Source organism: Hypanus sabinus, chromosome 22 (genome assembly GCF_030144855.1).
Source record: "Hypanus sabinus isolate sHypSab1 chromosome 22, sHypSab1.hap1, whole genome shotgun sequence".
Taxonomy (NCBI): domain Eukaryota; kingdom Metazoa; phylum Chordata; class Chondrichthyes; order Myliobatiformes; family Dasyatidae; genus Hypanus; species Hypanus sabinus.
In genome coordinates this window covers 41,627,490-41,643,687 of record NC_082727.1, presented here as the reverse complement: position 1 = coordinate 41,643,687, position 16,198 = coordinate 41,627,490, and the positions used below count along the sequence as shown (strand labels likewise).

The 16,198-nt window shown below is 38.2% G+C and overlaps 1 protein-coding gene across 3 annotated transcripts; it reads right to left on the bottom strand.

Moving 5' to 3' along the window:
* Positions 1-758: 758 nt before the first annotated feature.
* LOC132379562 (zinc finger protein 518A) lies at positions 759-15,851 on the bottom strand. Of its 3 annotated transcripts, none has more exons than XM_059947614.1 (2): positions 15,757-15,851; positions 759-8,184 (listed from the first exon to the last, which is right to left on the bottom strand). In XM_059947614.1, the coding sequence occupies exon 2, from the start codon at positions 8,025-8,027 to the stop codon at positions 2,775-2,777; it is 5,253 nt and encodes a 1,750-aa protein (XP_059803597.1). In that variant the 5' UTR covers positions 8,028-8,184; positions 15,757-15,851; the 3' UTR covers positions 759-2,774. The 3 variants fall into 3 exon arrangements, with proteins under 3 accessions (XP_059803597.1, XP_059803596.1, XP_059803598.1); XM_059947613.1 differs by lacking the exon at positions 15,757-15,851 and adding an exon at positions 15,261-15,704; XM_059947615.1 differs by lacking the exon at positions 15,757-15,851 and adding an exon at positions 15,450-15,704.
* Between the last annotated feature and the right edge of the window lie 347 nt (positions 15,852-16,198).

Sequence of the window (16,198 nt, the reverse complement as noted above, 5' to 3'; positions counted from 1 at the left end):
TCACAATATTGAAAAAGTTAGTCGGTGAAGAGGATGTAATAACTAGGTTTAATGAATTATGAACTTCGAATGAAAATTTTGACATAAACAAAACTCATGAATGATTTTAGCATTTTCAAATGTGAAGTACACTCCACAGCAAGATGCAGATTTAACTGATCAGTGTAAAGAATAATGAATGTAAGTAATGAACTGCCAAAACAAGGCACCTGAAGTTGGTATAATCACTAAACTCCAAGTAAAAGTGCATCTTAAATCTAAACATCTTAAATGAAATACACTGTACTTTTTTTAAAAAAAAGAGAAACATTTAGGAAGACACCACAATTGAACAACTTCCCATTTAATTCCTAAAAGGTGGAAAAGTGAAAAATATATTAAATTGTAAGAAATCCTTTGGGATATCCTAGCTATAGGCACCAACCAAATTAATAATTTTTGCCTTTCAAACCCCTAAATGCTTGTTGATCTGTATTGACAACAATCATATTAACAATTTGGCTGAACGTGCTCTAGTCCAGTATCATCTGTGATGAAAATTAATTTCCAGCTGATGCTGCCTAAGCAGACAAGTGTCTATAGATCTACAGAGATAGCATCCATAATATTTTGTTCCTAGATATCTTAACCTTAAACATTGTATGCACAATTACAGTACAGTGATACAGCTAATTTTACAATGGAACAATTTATAATTCTGAAATCCTGATAACTGACATTATTGTATTTTGTAACAAAGTGGCCAGTTGAGACAGAAACATTAAAATTAGTTTTTATTTCTAAAGAAATGTACATATATTCAAAAATAGTATACATTTGTAAAAGCTGATTCTGAAAGAAAGAACCTAACATTGGAAGTGAACAGCTATGAAATGTAAAAGGATTAAAGGTTTTGAAATTGATAATTTGGAATGTTCTTAAATTCACTTCCAATACACAAGCAAATCAGAAAGTAATTACAGGTTCAGTAAGCAATGGTTTATTTAAAATTATAACAAAAACTAACAAAAGCTTTAAAAAGTTAATTTCCTTGTCAGTATACAGTTAAATAACTTTTGAAATTATGAATTACAACTTATTCACATTGTAAAGAATTAACGTAAAATATAACCCAAGTTATTAACGTTACATAAATGTCTGCCTTTATACTTTGCTATTAAACAAGATTTCTTCAGAGTAGGCTTGCTGTTGTATTTAAGTAGAAAAATAGAACACTTCTAATAATACTGCCCCTTCAATAAAATTATCCTTGAAAACTTCTAGTACCTTCATGCAAACGCAAGAGTGGTAGAACCGCCATCTGAAACTCAGATTGTTCAACAATTTCTGTATTCAACAACATAAACTCTGCCATTGCACTGGTTTTCACTTGCTCACAGCTGAGAAAGAAAACTACTGAATTGACAGTTTATCCAACACGCATTTAAAAGGTCTAATTTAAAAATAAAAACTGCTTGTCAAAATATACTACATCCATATTAATTTGCATATTTTAAAATTATTTAAGGTTTACACATCTTTCATTTAGATATCCCATAATGAGCATCTTCTAATTCAAGACAGAAATCTGCAAACCTCTCTGTGCCTCCTTGCCAAGGGTTTCTGAAATCTGCAGATATTTGACCTTACCAGCATTTCAGATCTCAATACTTCACATTGAATTCAATACCTTGGATCCAAATCAGAATAGCAAACAGAAAGCCTTCTGCTCAGTGGTATTTAAAAGATAGACAACTTCACCTAGATTCCTCTCTTTTCACAGTCCTGCAATTAACCTTCACAGTTGACACATCCAATTATCTACCACCAAGCAAAAATTGCAGATGCAAAATGTTCCCAAGACTCCATTTGATTTTTTCAGATTTAACCTGAAAGTGAAAAATCTTAATAGTACCTCCCTCCAAACTTGGTTTAAGAATATTAGAGTGCAGCAAATCAGTGTTGGGGGTTTATAAGAGTTCCCTGCCTTACATAATGACTTGTCCCCCTACAGTAGAGTTCCTGAGAATTATTTTGTGTCCCAACACAATGTTATGCAGACATGGAACTCCGATTTAAAATAATGAATCTGAGAGACACTAAATACTTGTCTAATTCCAAATGTACTTCTTACCCTCATTGCACAGTACATGAAGGACAACAAATACAGGTATGAAATTAAAAACTAAACGTTATTACATTTGGCTGCATAGAAAAACAGGAAAGCTAAAAATTGAGACCCCACTGTTTTAAATCTGAAAAAAATCTTTAAAAAATCATTTTTAATCATCCTCATCATATAGTAAAAACAGTTATAAGTAAAAATGATTGTCTTTGCTGGAGACCAACACAAATTGTGTTGGAAGTTGTAGGTAATTAGATCAAATGATATTTATCTGAACCATTTTTACATTAGCAACACCCTTGGCTATCACAAAGGTAATTAAAAACCTACACCACAGAACAGCAATATACCTTTAAAGGTTTTTAAGAACAAAGCAGAAAACCACCAAAAGAGGCAAATTTCCTGCAGAGATTTTGTAAGTGAATTTATTCAATTAGTGTTATTTAGAATAAGTGTCAATGTGCCAGGACTACTACTGAAGCAGTTTGAAACCTGAAAAGCACATAGCACATTCCTGTTTGATATTCATCTCCCACAAAGATTCCAGAACTTTCCCTCAAAGCACACTTGCATTGTAAATCACTTTACCAGAGCAAACTAGACATATATACAAATAATTCAGAGTCCTGACAGAATTTTCAAATTTTGCCCTTTAACATTTAATCAACTTTCAAACCAAGGTATTCCAGTCCCTTGTAGCCTCCATTAAATGTCGTTGACCATGGCCCACCCATTCTTCCTGATTATCAAATATCCTACCACAAAACCAGCAACTGAATCTAGCTTCAATGGCTTTATTTGAAACTGTTTTCACAATCTGATAGTTATTCTTACTAGTCTTTTTTAGCTTTAACTTCAGTACATATCTTTCTTTCACAGGGCTCACTGGTTTCACCTTTTTGCACTGGTTGATAAGGAAACCTTCTGCAGTTGCTTCATTACCATTGTAAGAATGCAACAAAGCACCAATGGTTCTTTTTGATAAAACTACCTTGAGAACATTCCCTTTACACTTCTTAATGGTTTTCATGACATTATTTACTTCAGGAACATCTGCATCTGGGTGATTAAGTACTATCACAGGTTGGTTTCTTCTTGGACATTTAACAAGCTGACCATGATCAAAAGGTACAAGTCGTAGGGTTTGCACAGTTCCACCAGAGCCATTTACGTTATTAAATTCAAGAGACTTACTTAATTCTATCTCTTCAGTTTCTTCAAATTCACTTAAGCTACTGGTTATTGCTCTTGATGACTTCTCGGAATTTTCTAACTTTCGTTTCAGTCTTTTGCTGTATCGACATACAAGCTTCTCGTTACATGACTTACGTGGTTCCCACAGTTCATCTGATTTCTCATTATCCCATATGCTCGTTGATCTGGCTGTAGATCTCTGTGAAGTGAGAGAAGTGGCTTTATTTGTATTTCTTTTCTCAATAAAGCGGACTGATGAACCTCTGGCAATTGGTGTACTAGGAAGTTTAAGAGAAGCCTGAGTACTGATTTGGAGTGGGACACTAAGGTTTGTTGCACTTGAGGATACAGGTTTATTGACCGGTAGCAGGATACATTGAGAACCACTAGTCAACATCACAGCCTGACCAGATTGCTGTAAAGGTGTAATTAGGTTACCTACAGCACCATCATGGAATGACAATGAATTTTTTTGTGACTGGTTGTCCTTCATGGCCGACTCCCCATTAGAACTTTTAACAAATCTCAACAAAATTTTCTTTTGATGAGGCCCATTTTCTTCAGATGCTGAACCAGCATTTGCCACATTATCTTCACTGTTGATTCCAGCAGTTTTCTTCTCCATAAGGCACTGAAACAAAACGGTTTTCTGGCTTGATACATGCTCTGTATTTTTATCTCTTTCTATATTTACATCTTCCAATATAGTGCCTTGTCTCAACAGAGCTGACACCAAATTATTTGATACAGAGGATCCACTGATCAAATTTTGACCTTGACTATTCATATTTACTGAACCATTTTCTGTTCCATGGTTGCTATTAGGATCAGCACGTCTTGCATAAGAATGATGATCAAACACTGCAGAAACAAGACCTTTATACAAAGGGTCTTTGGAAGCAGTCTCCATGTCAACTATTCTGGAATCACTAGTTAATGAATATGTATTTTGTTGGACACTGTCAGACACTGGGGTTTGCCCTTGTACACAAGTATTTCCACTATCTGATATAGGATTGCTCCCACAAACAATGCTAGCGACTGCACCAAGTGTTCCATTACTAAATGTAAGTATCAAACCAGGCCCCTTATCTGTTTGGTTAGAATTTTCAGTCACAACTTTTGTTTGTGAAACTGCACCTCTGGATACCATTTGTAGTCTGGACTGTTTTGCCAAATGTAAAGGGATCGCAGAACCTTTCTGTGATGGTTGAACTAAAACAGGCTTAGAGATGCCAGCAAATTGGATTGGGCCCAGAAGTGTCACAGGTGCCTTAACAGAGTTACTATTCCCATATGCACTACTGCGAATTCCATCTTTTATTAACTGTTGGTTGATTATTTCATCAGAATGAGTCTTTAACAGTGTGTTCAACTTTTCAACATCTGGCTGCAGGCAGCTTCTGGATACAGGTGGAGGCATACTCAATGGCATATTTTTCTCATCAATACATTCATTGTTTACAACAGAACTATTACTTTCATCATCTACAGAGTACAACTGCATGGGCAAAGTGTTATTTGTAAGAGAATAATTCTGCAAATCAGGTTTGATTTCTGCATTACGTGTACTATTTTGTTCCTCTAGACAACTACTTTTTGAACACTGTGATTCATTGCAAGGAGATTCAACACCAAGTAAAGAAGGGGCCTTCAATGCATCAAGTAACATTTGATTTTCCTCAGGAGCCAAGCAGCTCATTCCATCCCCAGTCTGTAGTGAGAACACAGATGTGATTCTAGGCATTATTGGCGATTTACTGCGAACACACTCACTAGCTTGTTCTTCCAAAATGTCTTCTGCAGAAACATTGTGACTGATCTTATCTTTGGTGTGACAGTCCATCTTCTCTACATTCACATTACTCAGGCAATTTGATCCACAGAAATCCAGAACTCTTTGTGAACTTGCACAAACAGCAGACATTGATTTGGCCTCTTCAGTATTTTTAAAATTACCATTTCCTTCAGAACAAGTTGTCCAATCTGTTGAAGAGGACCAATTACTGTTATTGTTCCCAAGTTCACATTTTTTCTGCACTGTTGAATAATTTCTCACAATTAGCATTTCATTATCATTTCCAAATTCTTTTCTACAATCCCTCTTTAATGCTTCAGCCTCTAATTCAGACTCACATTTCCCTGTCTTTGTATGAGGCATGTTATTCAAACTGAGCAAACAGGGTTCATAATTACCTCTATTTGAATCTTTTACATTAATTGGACAGGAACTGGTTTGTTCCAAAACAATGTCGTCTTCTATTGCTGTAGTCCCAGAATCAGAGTTTTCAATCACAATATTATCACAGACCTCATCATGTTTAAAGCTTAGTGTTTCAGATCCCAGTTCAGCAGAGGTAAAAAAGAAACTAGAATTTGAATGAGAACCTGTGTATTCTACATCTGACATTATCACCTGACTATCTTCTGATGTCACAAATATGTTCTCTGAAGTTCCATTAACAACTTCAGAAGGTTTCAGCATCTGGAGAAGTATAGGTGAATTAAATTCATTCAAACCTTGAACACGCGATGTTTGGAACACATCTGACTGTGAAGGAGTACTGATACACAATTCACTAGAACGTGAATTATCAGTTGGTGAAACTATTCCAGCTGCTACCTTGTGTAGCTGCCCAGGGTTTGATTCTTGAACACTTTCTGATGACAGTGATTTTGTATCATCTTGCACTGAAACACCAGATTGTTTTGAATCAGAAATATTCACCTTAGCATAATTATGAATTAAAGGCAAATGGGTACCTCTTTTGAATCGTAATGAGGTATCACAGTCTAAATCTTTTTCCTTGGATATCTGCTCATCATTCAAGCACTGCAAAGATTTTGAATCAGTCTGGATGTTGGCTGAAGATACAAGTGTCGGAGATGAACATTTACTTGGAACTGAAGATTTTTCCAAAGCTGGGATTTTTTGCATAACTTGATTCTCTGGCATGTCCTTATTTACTGCAGTCTCAGCCAGATGCACTGAAGATGATGGCAGTAACAGATTGCCTGTTTGTGCTGAATTCATTCCTGCAATCAATGGCTCTGTCTTAACCTGAGTAAATTTACTGCTTATAAAAGTAGGTACTACATGAGACACCGTCTGTGATAGAGATGTCTCCAATTTTGATTCCATAGAAACGTCTTCTACCAAGAATGTACGAGGTTGACTGGTGAGGAAATCTGATAGTCTAATACAGTGTACATCTCCACCAGAAGCATTTGTATCAGATAAATCAACATTTGAATTTCCTGCATTCGTAGGCAAATGTAACAAATTGTCACTGCTGGCTTCCGTTTGAGAATTTGAAGCATTTAATGTTTGTTTATTTGTGGGTCTTAGCTTTATTAATAAATGCTGTCTGCCATTTATTACTTTTAAACCCATAAAATGAACACTGTAATTAGGTGGCACAGACAATTTATTGTTCTTTAATATTACTCTACAAGTCTTAGATGGCAATATCTTTCTAGATATTTGATTAGAGGCAGTTGCTTCTGTTCTCTTTAGTAGAAGACTAGTTAGAGCTCCTGGCTTTGGTCCCCAGATTTCATCTTTCTTAACATCAGTATCTTTTGAACTAATTATTGCTTCATTCAGACATGGATCCAAGTCTGCAAGAGACTGTGGCACTGGGTGACTGAGCTCCTTTGTTGCACCAGATTTCTTAGCATTATCCTTTGCAGTTAACAAATGTTGAACTTGCTTTTTCCTCTTCCATTGCACTTTCCGAGTCACCCCACTTTTGTACCTTTTCAGGACAAGTTTCAGACCCAGTGAATTCTTCACTTTTCCTTTTTGACACTGCTCCACTTGTGGTTTGGAGTTGCCACCCTCAGCCAGGACCTTATGGACAGCATTAATGTGCTTTACAATATAGTCCTTCCGTGTTGCCCCATAGTTACAGTACTGGCAACAGAAAGGAAAAGATCCTGTATGTACAACAAGATGTCTTTGAAACTCACCTTTTGTGTAACTCACATGCTCACATTTACCACATTTGTACTGGATCACATCGTGTCTATGGATATGCTGAATAAACGTACCCTGATCTTTTGTAGAAAACCTGCACTTTTCACAACGAAAATTGCCATTTACACCATGTTTCCAATTTAAATGCTTTGTCAACTCTTGCAAAGTATACATTTTACCATCACGGCAAACTTCACATTTCAGAAGAGGGGTACGATGTTTTAGTCTGTGTTGGCTTAGTGTCTGGAAATCATTTGCAGTAAAATCACACAATTCACAGGGATATACAGGCAAATCTGTAGCATGAAATTCCTGGTAATGTTTTAATAATTGCTTTGGGTTGTATTCAGCACCATCATTACATTTCCCACAGTTGAAACGCAGAATTTTTACAGCTTTTGCTGTCCCCTCAGGTTTGGATAACTCACCCAACGAATTGGTACCAGAAACATCATTAAAAGAATTAACTTGACGATCCACTTGAGCTTTAGTGCCTTTCCTTAAGGATTTTCTTGCAGTCTGGCATCTATGCAGTGAGATTTTACTTTGATTCCCATATAAATCTGAGGATATCTTTTCAACATCTAACCTTGTCAAAACAACTTTTGCATTTTCAAGTTTGAATTTCAACTCCTGCCAAAGCTGTTTGTTCAAACGTTTATTCAAGGTTAGTGAAGGCGCAAATGAAACTTGTGCAAGTCTTTGCGCTATAATTCCTTTGTCCTTCTGTGAAAGCTTCCTTGTTGGCATACTTAATTTATTTCCACAACTCTTCGTATTCGTATCAATGAGTCAGTGCTTCACTAGTGTACAAAATTTCTTGTCAGACTGAATATTTGGGGAACGTGAACACAGTAGATACTTGTCAGATGCCTTCACAAAACAGTCTCATCTTCAGAATTTACTTCTGTAAAGTATATAAAAAGGAATTACAAATTCAGATACCATACAAAGAACAGAATCTGTTGCACTACAAACAATTCTAAAGAACAGCTAGTGTGGCATTCTTATGCATTGCAATTAATTTGAATATACTTAACTAAACAAAAATAATAAGTGCAGGAGTTTGAAGCCCTGAAAGTAAAACTTTAGATACCAGCTTAGAACTTGCAGTTGAACTGCTAATACTTCAGCAAATTACACGCAGCCAGTTAAACACAAAAAATACAGAAATTGATTTAGGTAACACCTAGCCTGCGTTTTGATTCAATTTGTATTTTTTGGAGCAAGTCTAGGTCAATTCATTTTGTGAGCCATTGCCAACACTCCATCTTTATCCCACACTCTAGAATGTAACAAAATTCTATAGACAGTAAAATTAACAACCTCAGGTCTGGCATAATGTTCCACGGATGTGGCTCCCCTTTCCATAACAATCAATTGTAGAAACAGGATCCTACCACCAAACATATTTTTATCCCTGGCCCCCAACTCCCCACTTTCAAGGGATCAGTTCCTTGTTCATTCATCCCTCCCCATTAATCTCCTTTCAGGCACTTAACCCTGCAAATGACCAAAATACTACACCTCCCTCACATCCATTCAGGGCCCTAAACACTCCTTCCAAGTGAGGCAACGCTTCATCTGCAAATCTGCTGGGGTCATCTATTTTATCCAGTGCTCCCAATGCAGCCTCTACATTGGTGAGACCAATTGTAAATTGGGAGCCACAAGTTCTAACATCACTAGCACATGGCACGGGTAGCAATCCTGAGATCACAACCCTGGAGATCCTGCTCTATAACTTAGCACCCAGTTCTCTGAACTCCCTATGCAGAACCTTATCACTCGTCCTACCCATGCCATTCATACCTACGTGGACCATAAATTCTGGCTGTTCACCCTCCCACTGAGGATATGATCTGAGATATCCTGGACCCTGGCACCTGTCAGACAACATACCATCCAGGAATCTCGTCCTCACCCATAGAACCTCCTGTCTCTTCCCCTATCACCACAGTGTGCCTCTTCTCCCCCATTCCCTTCTGAGCAACTGTGACTTTCTCTGTCAGGTCATTTTCACCCCCTCCCCCTACCTCAACGGTATTGTTGAGGAGGATGGCCAGAGAAATACTCACACTGGCTTCTTAACCTCTTTCCTCTTCCTGTCACCCAGTTTCCTTTGTCCTGTATCTTGGGTGTAACTATCTCTCTACATGTCCTATCAACCCCTCAGCCTCCCAAATGATTCAGAGTTCATCTACTTCCATCTCCAACTCCTTAATGTGGTTTGTTAGAAGCTGCAGCTGGATGCATTTCTTGCAGTTGTTGTCATCAGGGTCACTAGAGAACTTCCTGCCTTCCCACATTCCGTAAGAGGAGAATTCCACTATCCTGCCTGTGATCCATGCTGTCCTAGCTGAGCAGATATAAAGAAGAGAAAGAAAAAACTTCAGCTTTTTTTCCTTGGCTTTCTCTGACTGAAGCCATGAAAAACTATGCCTATGACGATGGCCACTGCAACTGCTCCTACCTTCCTTTAATTTACTCTTGCTAATCAATCCAAAATACCAATTGGTCACTGGTCAAAGCTCTTTTTTTGCCATAGTGCCCTGCTGCTGCCTTTTATCCTTGGGCAGTGGACCTGATTGGAGTCCCCTCCTCTCAAAACATCTGATGTCCAGATTAACCACTGGTCAAAGCTCTTCTCTTCTTACTATCATCTCTATCTGGGTCCCCTCCTCCTTCTCTTTCTCCTATGATCTACTCTGCTCTCCTGTCAGATTCCTTCCACTCTAGCCCTTTACCTTTTCTACCCACCTGTCTTCACCTATCACATTCTAGCTATTCTCCTTCCCCTCTCCCCAGCCTTTTTATTCTGGCATCTTCTCCCTTCCTCTCCAGTCCTGAAAAAGGGCCTCAGCCCAAAACGTTGACTTTTCATTCATTTCCTTAGATGCTGCCTCACCTGCTGAGTTTCTCCAGCATTTTATGTGTGTTGCTTTTAACCTACTATCTACTAATTGTGAAAGAGTACCAAATTTCCATCCTTGCTTCCCTAATTTCATTCTCAAAAATCCCTGGCTAAAGTTTAAAACAGCTCTTTCCCCATGTCTACAGTCACAATTTCTTCTCATTTACCCATTTCAGTTCCTTTTCCTATTTTGAAAGCATTCAAAAGTCTCAAATCTTCTAATTCCAGACAGCTTTAATTTTGAACTTGTAATTTAACTTGATGTAAGCCAGGTTTCTTTCTTGTGAATCTGGTTTGCTTTCCAAGGCCAACACATCCTTCTTAAGGCAAGGCTCAGATGTAATTTGTCCAGGAATTGGAATAACTGAACCTAACTAAACTGATCAGTATTGCATTTAAGAGTTTTTAAATTAAGCTGGCTTTATGTCCATTTTTACAATTAATGTGAATGGTCATGTCCATGGATGTTCTACTTCATCTAGCTTAGAAGTACTCAGAAGGCTGTAATCATCACACTCTCAGTGATGCAACAAGATCTTTTATACATTATATTCTTGCTGTGAAAATAGTGAAAAATAGATCCAAGGGGACATTGCTTTGTGGATCCAGAACTAGCTTGCCCACCGAAGGCAGAGTGGTTGTAGACAGGTCATATTCTGTATGGAGATCAGTCACCAGCGGGGTGCCTCAGGGATCTGTTCTGGGACCCTTACTCTTCGTGATTTTTATAAATGACCTGGATGAGGAAGTGGAGAGATGGGTTACTAAGTTTACTGATGACACAAAGGTTGGAGGTGTTGTGGATAGTGTGGAGGGCTGTCAGAGGTTATAGTGGGACATTGATAAGATGCAAAACTGGGCTGAGAAGAGGCAGATGGAGTTCAACTCAGGTAAGTGTGAAGTGGTTCATTTTGGTATTTATCATTAAAGTGACCCATTAATAGAGAATCCAGAACCAAATCAGAGGAACGGCTGATAAATCTGCACCTGGTAGTTAACATTCTAGGGTCTTGGGATTGTGGGTGGAGACAATGCAATTGTCTGATAGTTCAGAGCTCTCTATTGTTTGGAAAGCTGGAGTGGTTTGGAAATTGTGAGTATATTCAAAAAAGCTAGTTAACCCAATAGGCATATTTAGGATTATGCTAATTTTCATTTTTTGGGAAATAGTAGTAGAATTGTGTCAGCATGGTTTTTATGAGAGGAAGATGGTGATTGACAGATTTAATAGCCCTCTTTTGGGTATAATGGGCTGCTGGCAGCGGTGGTGGAGGTGGATACGATAGGGTCTTAAGAGACTTGTGGATAGGTACATGGAGCTTAGAAAATAGAGGGCTATGGGAAGTCTATTAACTTCTAAGGTAGGGACATGTTCGGCACACCTTTGGGCCGAAGGGCCTGTATTGTGCTGTAGGTTTTCTATGTTTCTATAAAATCTTAAGTTTGCATTGAACAAAGAAAGATTTTCACATGAACTAAACTATATTCACTGAACCACCTCTCTGACCCTCACACAGAAAATATTGTGTATGGGCAGTCATTCCCTATATTCCATAGTAATAATTCAGTACAAAAACTGAACTGAAATTCAAATAGTTACTTTCAGATTTTATCTTCTCGAATTCCACAGGCTCCCCACAGGTGGCACCAAAACAAACAACACACCAATGAGTTTCTCAACATCACAGAACCTGTTAAATTTTTGTGGACAGTTCAGTAAGTGCTGTCCTTTGAAGCAATAGCACCATCCGTGCCACATTCTGAAATGCAGCAGTGCCAATCATTTAGGGTCCTCTTTAAATAGGTTTCCGCAACCTAACTGTCCTTCCAACAAGAGAGTGAATCAAGAATTCAACTGCCCAAAATGCAAATCAAAAAATAAAATTGGCAATTACAAAGGAAGCAGTAACCAGTGGCGTTCTCTAGGAAACCAAGACTTTGAACAATTAAGAGTAAAGAGAAAATCTTTAATAACCCCAACATGCAGAGATCATGGCCCCCTTTTACCATAATCAGATCTTCATTTCTAAATCTGCTTATATTTTCTTACTTCCTTGCAACACAAGATGAAATATTGCCAGTTTATCCTTTATCCCAGTTTCTTCACACATTCCTCAGACACAACTATGTCTTAATACTGACCCCCAAAACACTTAAATGCATAAATTAACATCAATATTTTAAAGTGACTATACATTAAATTGTATTGAAACAAAATGCAGTGCTTTTGAAGTGCAACATTCTTCATGTTTCACTGATTTCTTTAAATAATCATAGATATGGCTAATGTTCTTATTGACTTAAACTGTGAAAGAGCTGGAAATAACTTGCCACTCAGGACCTGGAATAACGAAGTAATTTGCATTTATGAATCACTCTCATGAAAGATCTGAAACATAAACGCCATTTCTGTCTTCATGGCTCCCGCTGGACCAGTTGAGTTTCTCCAACATATCATTATTTTCCATCTCAACCCCTCCTTGACTAATAAATTACAAATGTCTTCTTTTATTTTAGCTTTGAATGCAATCAATGATCAGTCCCCACAGCTCTCCAGAGTAAAAACATCTACAAAAGAAATCTCAAAAAAGCAGTTCTTCCAAATCTTAAATCAGCAACTGACTTTTTTTGGATTGATGATCCCAATTCTACAAAGGATTTTGTGGACTGAAAAATAGAATGTCACGTTTTTCACAAAGATGCCCTCTCCTTATTAATTGCAATGAGCAGAGGTGCAACTTGTATAGCTTTTACTCACAAGATAACCTCCTCATCCCAAACATCTATTTGACGAACCTTCCCTGGACAACTACTCTCTAATGCAAGTATATTTTCTTCTTAAAGGAGGAAAAACTACACATTTCTCCTGGTGTAGTCTTATCAACATCCTATACAGTTGCAACAAGATTGCACTACGTTAAAGACTAATATTCAATTTACTTTCTATATTTACATAGAAAAGTACAGCACAGGCCCTTCTGCCCATGATTTTGCTGATATTTTAACCCACTCCAAGATCAATCTAACCTTTCCCTCCAATATAGCCTTCCATTTTTCTTTCATCCATGTGCCTAAGTCTCTTAGATGTCCCTAATGTGTCTGCCTCAACCAACACCCCAGCACCGAGTAATTAACACCGAGTAGAAGACCTACCTAACACACTCATTTTATTTTCCTCTAATCATCTTAAAATTATGCCCTCAGTGCCATGCGAGACAGTGCCATGCGAGAAAAAAAGGCACTGTATTTCTATATTAATTTTGTGCTTCTTGTACAAGGACACCCAGATTTCTGCATGCAGCAGCATTTCCATATTCTATTTTTCAATTTCTACACTCAGGTGGTTAACCTCACATTTCCCAACCAAAACTACTGCTTAATCTTTGGCTCCTACCTTAACCTTCTTGTAGGTTACATTATGCTCGCCACTTGCTTCCCCACAATTCTTTAACTGACAATTTAAAAACCATACATTTGTTTCATATGCAATGCACAAGTACAGATTGCAAATAGCCAAGGCTGTACCACTAATTCCTGTGGTACTACAGTTGTTACAGCTTGCCTCCCTGGATCTGACTCATTCATATGAATGGGCTAACAATGATATTTAAACAACCTCTATCTATGGTATCAAGTTATCCCAAATCTGACTAGCTCTTGCTATGTACAATAATCTATTGTGGCCTCTTATCAAATGTCTTTGTAAATCTAAATACATTCCTTCTACTGCTTCTCTTATCCTCCTTCTTCATTACATCTTCAAAAGAGGGCTATTAAATCTCTCAATCACCATCTTCCTCTCATAAAACCATGCTGACACAATTCTACTACTACTTCCCTAAAAATGAAAATTAGCATAATCCTAAATATGCCTATTGGGTTAACTAGCTTTTTTTGAATATACTCACAATTTCCAAACCACTCCAGCTTTCCAAACAATAGAGAACTCTGAACTATCAATTGCATTGTCTCCACCCACGATCCTAAGACCCTAGAATGTTAACTACCAGATGCAGATTTATCAGCCTTTCCTCTGATTTGGTTCTGGATTCTCTATTAATGGGTCACTTTAATGATATATACCATAAAGACAGATTCAAAATATTTGCTTAAAGTCAAAGCCACTTCCTGATTACCAATTTCCTTGACTTATATTCTAAGAACACTCATCTTTGCTGCTTCAGCTTTTTGTGTTGTATCTGTAGAGTCCATTCTTTCATTTCTTAATTTACTCTTAATATCTATTTTGCCCTTTAACTTTTGGTGGTTCCTACCACTCAATCAGGAATTATTGTAGGTCAAGTTCCAATCACCCATGGAGCAAGGTAACTGAATTTCCCTGATAATTTTATGAAAATACAGGGTGACAAGCAGCACACTAGAAGAGTTCTAAAGTGAAGAATAACTTGGAGATGATATCCTTTGCATAATTATTGATCTCCACTAAATATCAAATGGAAAAAAAGGGGGTACTTGCCATTAGGAAATTAAAGTGATGCTCAATAGGGTGCACCAGGACAGTTTTAACTTGAAACTGTCACATAAATTGACATAAACTTGTGCATACAGTAAACGCAACCAGGTATGTCAACCATTTTCCTTTTAGAAAAAAAACTGAAGGGTAACATAAATCCATTCATTTCACTATGTCAAAATTCATAAAACACTGCAATAACAATATAAACGCACAGCACTTAAACACCTTAAACTACTAGTTTTAGACGACATGATGTCATCAAAATTACTTATTTACATTATTGCCACAGGTAATCTGGATATTTTTAAACACGGGATAAATGCCTCATTGCCATAGAGCCGAACTCGGATTTCCTGCCGCAAACTAACGAAATTACAAAACTCTGACTTTACAACAGAAGTTACAAAAAATTAAATTTCGTTAAAACTCAACTAAAGTTCACGGAAGAAATAAAACCACAGTTCAACTGCCTAAAACCACTGCCCAAAGTGTACAATCGGACTTCGAGATAAGTCTTGGGCAAAGAACCAACAAGCAGATTTTAAACTGACAAGATGTCCTGCTGAAGTGCAATTCAGACTCGTCCACTTACAAGGCAATGAGACTATAGGTCCGTGGCTGCTCAGGTGGTATTCTACCGATCTACAGAGAAAAGGAAAGCACTGTACTCCAGCCATCACCCTGAAGCAGGAATCCAGCCGTGTGTCGGTACTGGACCCCAGGCCGCGATCGAATAGAAATCTATTTCTTCGCCATCAAAATGGCCGACGGATACACCCACCCGTGTTTAAAGCAGCCTCGTGTAATTTATTTACAGCCAGCACCTTGAGATCACAGACGAGCGCCTTGAAAGGCAAGAACGGCGAGAGCTCCGAGACATTGATAGAACCACCGGCGTCAAACCGCCGCACTGTTTACTCTAAGCGCCGAACCGTCCTCCGCCCACCTGACAGCGGCGGACATTTTCCTACCTTCCCCTCCCGCCCTCCCGAGTGACGCGCCGAACCGAGCGTGAAATTGGAGGAACTCCTCCCGCCGAATGTCGGCGAGGGGCTTCCTTGTGTAAATATATGGAGAAAAATCCTTACCGATGTCGTTTTGTGAAAGTAGTGTGCCGGTCACTACGAGCCGCCATGACAGTGACATCCGGGCATTGTGGTGCTGCTGCTACCGCTGCCTCAGGGAAGGAAACCGGTTTCCGGTGGGTGGGCTGGGCCGGGCCGGGCCGGGCGCGGAGCAACGCCGAGGGCAGTGGTACCTTGTAGTCAAATCACCATTGCAATTCTTTTGTCTGCTTAGTTCTTAAACACCTTCCGTGTGTCCTTCTTAAACCTCAAAGCATTGGGTGACAATGATATCTCACCAGGCCTCGGTGTCCTACATTTCCATTTTGTTTAAATACCTCGTTTCTATTTCAGTGGGAATAAACTACAATAGAAGTTTACCTTGATTTTCAATTGCAGCTTGTTTCTTGAATTATAATAATGAGTAGAGTTTTGTGTGTTTAAATATAGGGGTTCTTAAGATATA

Bases quoted from the DNA above. Each gene is read 5' to 3' on its own strand.
- LOC132379562 (XM_059947614.1), bottom strand. From the start codon at position 8,027: ATGCCAACAAGGAAGCTTTCACAGAAGGACAAAGGAATTATAGCGCAA.